Here is a 6,985-nt window from a genome sequence, read left to right as displayed (position 1 = left end):
CCAATGATTCCTAATTGCATCTACTTCCGGAAGGCCAAATAAAGTGCTTTTGCTTTCTCATTGAATCACACAGCGTCTCCCTGACATGCTGCATCAACACGACTGCTGTTCCTGAAACCACGCCTTCTTTCTTTGCGTGCACATTTGGGCGGCATTATGCTAATATTTCCACATAGTGACGTAGACGTGGGGGCGTGTTAGAACGAGCCGTTTTAGGTAAGTGTGGCTGACTCTTAACTTTTATAAAGAATATCTCTTTGGATTTGAGACTTTAGTCTTCGCAACTTTACAGATCTTCTTTATGCACCAAGAGCTTGTAACACTCCAAAGAGAAAGGAAAACTTGAAATCGCATCATATGACCCCTTTAAGTAAGAAATCCATGTTTTAAGATTAAATGTAAAGAATAATGATGTAAAGTGAACAACTGATATATGATTGTAAAGCACTTTTGGGTGTACAGCAATACACAAGAAAGCGCTATATAAATGCCTCATTAATTCAACTTCAGAATATCTCATGCTGGATATCATGAATCATCAGGTTTTGTTCATGCCAACTCTAGTTCTGTTGTCATTAAAGCATAAGAGAGACAATATAGCAAAGCATTTAGAAATATATGTACTTTTTTCAGTTTAATTATTTGTAATTACATTTTTAAGAATGAAGTTGTTTCACCGGCGTTTTCAGACTTTAGACCCCACTGTATTTTCCCCCCAAACTTCACAGGTTTTTTTTATGGATTTCAATGTTTCATGTCATTCTGAATTTAAGGCTTTAAATGACAGAATAAATTGTTTTATTTGGCAAATAAGAAATGTATTTACAACACACGCAAGTAAAAACCCTGATATGAAAACATTTGGCATTGTGTATGTATGAACTGACATGTATGTATGCCCAAGTGAGTGATGTTCCACAGTACTGTGGTGAATTTTAACTCTGATCCCGTGGTTTCCTCGATGCTACAGCTATCCTGAGACGTGTGATGTCAGAACCTTCTCTTCCAAGCAGGAGACAAGCATGAGAGGATGCTGCTGTGGATCTAGTCTGAGCTAATGTTCTGGATGTAATTTGTGCTCTAGGAGAATCTCAGGTCCTCAGAAGCGCACTCGTACCCTCCAAGAGTACGTGGTCAGCACCTTGTTCTTCTTCCTCACGATGCAGGTGTATGTGCCCTCATTGATGGCATTTGCCACAATAGTGATGTGGTTGTCTTTCAGGGAAATGTAGCCGGGATGAGAGAAGTCCAGAAGCTCGCTGTCTTTATACCAACTATCAGTGTGAGAGAATGCTTCAGGTTAGGACATTTCTAACAAACACAAATCTCATTTATGTTTTAAAACATTTTCTCTCTAAAAAACACCCATATTCCAAACAAATTTTTCAAATCCTCAGGATTGACATCATACAGAGCCTGTAAAAAGACTTCATGTATGTTTTACAGCATTGAGTCTCAGAGGAATTAAGTGACTGGCAGAAAATCACTCCTGGAGGCACACCAACAGTTCACATTTTCAACTCATGGGGCCTCATTTATAAAATGTGTGTACGCACAGATTTGATCTTAGAGTGTGCGTACACTAAAATCCACGGCAACGTTCATATTTATAAAAACGGTCTTTGACGTGGAAAAGTACTTACTTAAAAAAATGCATAAACGCATCTCTGACACATTTGAGCAGCATTAGTAAACTGTAAATATAAAGAAATGCCAAATCACATGCAGGTTTTTTCAGACCGGAGACCATAATCGTGTAATCATTTATTTTATTATGATACGAAACGTCCAATTTTTCTTTCAATAATGTTTTTTAAAGTTTTTCAAGAATTTCGTGATGCTAAACGTTTTATTAGTTGTCATAGCAAGTGATTTTAAAAGTAGGATGGCTCACTTTTTATAAAATGACTGAAAATTTTACTTGAATTTGTAGTTTATTCTTACTTTTGGAAACCTAATTGTTTTATAATTACTATTATTACTATTATTATTATTATTATTATTATTATTATTTCTGTTGTTTCTAGAAGTAGTAATTTTGATAATAGTCAATTGAAAAAATATAACAACACACACAGTTTGTCCACAGAATAATTACACATTATTAAATAAAAAGCGTCCCCGCACGAACCTCGACCCCCGCCAGCAGGACCTCAATTTCAGACTCAGTAAAGCTTTTTTTTTCTTTGTGCTCGTCATTCTCAAGCATAGCAATTCAGATATTGGCGTGTGCTCTTTTATATGGTAATTATATTAATTAGGGGGCGTTTACAAGGCGGAGATCTGACACCAGCCAGCTGCGCACAATTTCAAGATCATTTGTGATTTATAAACGTCACATCTGTAAGAGAGGCGCACGCACGTGTTTTTGTGCGCACGTTCGTTTTCTCTGAATCGCACTTACGCACTTTTGAGAAATGATCTTAGAACAAATTTAGGACGGTTTATGTGCAACATTTTATAAATGAGGCCCATGATCTTGTTAGTAGAGACTCTGAAATGGACTTGAAATGGATTGGTCATATAAGGGAGACATCCAAAATGTGAACTGTTGGTGTGCCTACAAAACTGGGTTGGAAAATGTGATCTAAAAAAATTACAAAGATAAAGTCCAAAATAAACAATTTCTTAAGAATGAAACTCTGCAGTACATCTAGAGGGCCAGAGTTGCCCTGCCCTGGTTGAAACAAGCACAAACGCTTCTCACAATAATAAAAAGGAACCTAAGATTCACTACAGGTGCATCCACACATGAATTTAATTATTATTCTTAATGAGAGGCAACATGTTTGGGTTAAGTCATTTGCATAAAAATATTCCCAGACCACCTCCTTATCAGACAGGGGTGTGCAGTCCTTGGAGGGCCAACAGCCTCGTGGCTGGAATTGCATCTACAATACCAAATACTGACTTTAAAGGGGGCTGCACACCTGCTGAGAAGCAGTGATTTTGTTTTCTATCATTTTACACACATAGGTGGTTCCACTCTGCATGTGTCCATGGGGCCCAGCTATGCTTCAGGACACTGTTCAATATCCGGCCACACCACAGAGTACCATTTACATACAGTAGTTTTCCATTAAATAACATTTGTCCCAAATTATTGTTAATGCACATAATGACTTCACCCTATGCTGGAACATCACGCATTGTGCATTTTTCAGGAAAACACATCTTTCTGTGGTTTGAATAATGTCCATATGCATCATACAGAAAGCTAGAATAATATAGATTACGCTTTCTCTGTCCGTTTGCCCAGTTTTTTTCAAACACCTAACTTCAAACTCATCGACACCGCTTTGTTTATTCTTGAAGTGAACTTTTGTCTGTTTGGTGATTGGATTAACTGTTTTGGACTACTACCTTGAACTGAATGTAATGTGTGCGGTTTGTGATACCTGTGCGTTGTCCTAGCCATGGTGTAGCTCTGTGCTGCGCTTTTCATCTGGTGTGTGACCACCTTAAGGGGGTGAATATTTCACTTGGTGTCAAAAACACCAAGTGAAATCCTCTGTGCTTCAATGTTGTAGAACAATAAAACATGAAAACCACTAAGGGGCAAATCATTTTTATTGGCACTGTACTTTTCAGAATCAGCATGGGTATGGAAACCAGTCAGAGTTACTATAACACTCTGTGAATAGAAAAGCAAGAACTCACTAGACTTTGCCTTTCTTGGCTGCTATCTTCTTACCACAGCGGAAGGTGAGGTTCTTTCCCTCCACAACAAACTTGTGTTTTGTCCGTGGGGGAGTTGGGGTTGGCGGGGCAGTGGGAAATGGGAATTCTGTTTGAACAGAGAAAATGAAGTATACTTGGTTATTAAAACGGTACTGCTCCCTGAAACGACTCTCTCTTTCTGGAAAACCAATTACATAATCTTAACCCAGGCTCATTGGAAATAGGAACTCATGGAGACGTTTCTGCAATACAGATATCACGCACACAAGCATATAAGCACTACACACACATACACTCATTGCAAAGTCTTGATTTGCTAGGGTGGTCATTTCTGAGTGTTTACCTTGCGGATTATCACTGTGTTTGATCTTGGACTGTTTCCTCGTATTTGATTCTCTGCTGCCTGCCCCGATCTATTGCCTGTTCTTTGGACTGTGATTGTAAGCTGCCTGCCCCGAACTTTTGCTGTCTCTTTACCCTGTAACATTCTGATCATATTGTCAATAAAGCTGCAGATGGATCCTCACTCCACTGACTCTTCGTTACAGAAGACTTCGCCACACAGCGATCCAGCACCCATCATGCAATTATCGTCAGAATTGTCTGTTCAAGCCAACCAGCTCGCCATTCACCAGCTCACTCGTCTAACTTCCCTGACTGAGGAGCTTGTTAAGACTTTACAAGGCCTTCATTTGATGCCATCAGAGACAGTGTGAGCTCAGATCACCACCCCTGCAAGCACTGCACCCAGTCCACCCTCCGCTGTGAATCCTCGACTAGCATTTTTCATTTCATTTAGTTCCAGCTAAATGAAAGGGATTCCTGTTACAATGCTCCCTCTTTGTCAATCAGCAACCCGCATTGTATCCCACAGACTCAAGCAGAATCTCCTTTGTGTGTTCATTATTGACCGGTAGAGCCTTAGACTGGGCCACCGCGGTATGGAGTTCAATGTGTCCCTCCTTTGAGACATTTCTTCAATGCTTCAGGGAGGTTTTTAAACACCCAGCTGGGGGAAAGAGTGCTGGTGATCAACTTCTCACTTTGATTCAGGGAGGAGGAACTGCAGCAGAGTATGCACTAATCTTCCGCACTCTCGCCGCTCAAACTGAATGGGTGGAGGACACTTTGAAACTATTATTCCGACGAGGATTGAACCTGGAACTCCAAGCTAAACTAGCCTGTCACGACGAGGGTAAAACTCTCAACAAATTCATCAAGTTGACCATTCAAATAGACAACTTGATCTGCTCACGATGTCCCATCCGCACAACACAACTCACCACACAATCTTCCGCCTCTAACACTGAACCCATGCAACTCGGTTACACCCACCTCACTCCCGAAGAACGCAACCGATGAGTACAACTTCACCTGTGCATGTGCTGTGGTCAATCTGGCCATCTCAAATCGACATGTCCTGTCAAACCCGTTGCATCTAACTCCAGATCGGTGAGTTCCTGCTTCCAAAGCAATTACTCTGCCTCATGTATCAGAATACCAGTAGAGATATCCATCGCTGGTAAAGTTATATCCACTTCTGCCTTGCTAGACTCAGGAACAGCCGGTAATTTCATATCTACTGAGTTCGCTCAGCGACATCACCTCGCTCTAACACCATGTAATTCTCACTTGGCAGTGAAGGCACTAGATGGCCGACCTCTCGGAGAAGGGAGGATTGCATACATCACAGACGAAGTAAAGGTGCAAGTAGGAGTACTCCATAATGAGTCCATTAAATTCTAAGTCATCAATTCCCCAAATAACCCCATCATCCTCAGCTTACCATGGCTATGCAGACACAGTCCTCAAATCTCATGGAAAGAAGGACACATTATTCAATGGTATCCAACCTGTCATAAACACCGTCTGACTCAGATCTCTCCCCTGTCAGTACACACAATCACCTTCAAAGAAAAGAACCCCGATATCCCAGGGCTACCCACTGAAGCGTTCAGCAAACACAAAGCATCCCAGTTACCGCCTCATCGTTCCAGCGACTGCACGATCAATCTGATACAAGTTACCACTCCTACTAAAGGCAGAATCTTCCCGTTATCACAGCCTGAATTCTGATGCCATGAAGAGTTATATCGAAGAGGAGCTAGCTTAAGGTTTCATCAGACCCTCAACTTCACCTGCTTCGTCTGGGTTCTTCTTCGTAAAGAAGAAGGACGGAGTTCTCAGGACCCTGTATAGACTATCACAGCCTCAATGACATCACCAACAAATTCCGATACCCATTACCACTAGTACCTGCCACTTTAGAACAACTCCACCAGGCCAAATACTTCACCAAGCTCGATTTGCGTTCCGCATACAACCCGATCCGAATCAAAGAGGATGATGAGTGGAAAACTGCATTCTCTAAATCTACTGGGCACTATGAATATTCTGTTATGCCGTTTGACCTTGTGAACAGTCCTGCAGTGTTTCAGTCTTTCATAAATTATATTTTCCGGGATATGCTTGACCGATGGGTGATTGTGTATATTGATGACATCCTGATCTATTCAAACTCTCTTGAGGAACACATCCAAGATGTCAGATCTGTTCTTAAATGCCTGATTCAGTACCAACATTAAGCCGTAGCTAAAAAAATGCGAATTTCACGAACCATGTCGTTCCTAGGATACATCATCAGCCAGGAGGGAGTGGCTATGGATGATAGCAAAGTCAGGGAAGTAGTGGAATGGCCTCAGCTATGCACAGTAAAGGAGTTGCAAAGCTTCCTCAGCTTCGCTGATTTCTATCGGCGATTCATTAAAGGTCCCATATTTTACACCTTTCTGGAGTTTTATTTGAGGTTTTGATGTCCTTAAGAATATACAGTATATTTGCGGTATAAGTACCAAAAACCATCTCAATATATTTTTACAGCTCCTTTCTCAGGAGCTCTGCTGAGAACAGGTCAATTTTGGCCTGTCTAAATAATATTCATGAGCCTCTCTTCTGATTGGCCTTTTGTTTTCTGAGTGACGCACGGCCAGGCCAACCACAGGTAACTAGGGTCAGCCGACAGCCGATGTTGGGTGCCAGAATCGACGTAATACAGCCTCAAATTAGAAATTTGATCGCATATCTGCTGCCACTGCCACACAAAAAACCGACGACAGCTGTGGCTAAACGCGATAAAACGAGCGGACTGGACAGAAACGATCGTCAAAAATGCTCACGTTTGCAGCGTACACTTCTTATCAGAAAAGGTTCAATAAAGTATTGTCTTTTGTTGTTATGGGCGCGTCTACAGATTTCTTGCCATATGTCTATGTTTCTTGCATCTCACGATTATGTCGTGTATGAA

At 41.2% G+C, this 6,985-nt stretch overlaps 1 protein-coding gene across 3 annotated transcripts in view; it reads right to left on the bottom strand.

The window, feature by feature from the left end:
- Window positions 1–340: 340 nt before the first annotated feature.
- LOC107683474 (matrix metalloproteinase-23-like) overlaps window positions 341–6,985 on the bottom strand; it is a 26,818-nt gene continuing 20,173 nt past the window's right edge. For all 3 annotated transcript variants that reach the window (XM_016479531.1, XM_016479533.1, XM_016479532.1), the window contains exons 7-8: window positions 3,661–3,787; window positions 341–1,274 (exon numbers count right to left, since the gene is read on the bottom strand). In XM_016479531.1, the coding sequence (XP_016335017.1) occupies window positions 1,100–1,274; window positions 3,661–3,787 (302 nt within the window). In that variant the 3' untranslated portion in view covers window positions 341–1,099. The remainder of the gene's footprint in view (window positions 1,275–3,660; window positions 3,788–6,985) is intronic.

Source organism: Sinocyclocheilus anshuiensis, unplaced genomic scaffold (genome assembly GCF_001515605.1).
Source record: "Sinocyclocheilus anshuiensis isolate Anshui unplaced genomic scaffold, SAMN03320099.WGS_v1.1 scaffold2447, whole genome shotgun sequence".
NCBI lineage: Eukaryota > Metazoa > Chordata > Actinopteri > Cypriniformes > Cyprinidae > Sinocyclocheilus > Sinocyclocheilus anshuiensis.
Note: the sequence above shows the minus strand (reverse complement) of the source record. Positions and strands in the feature narration are given on the sequence as shown.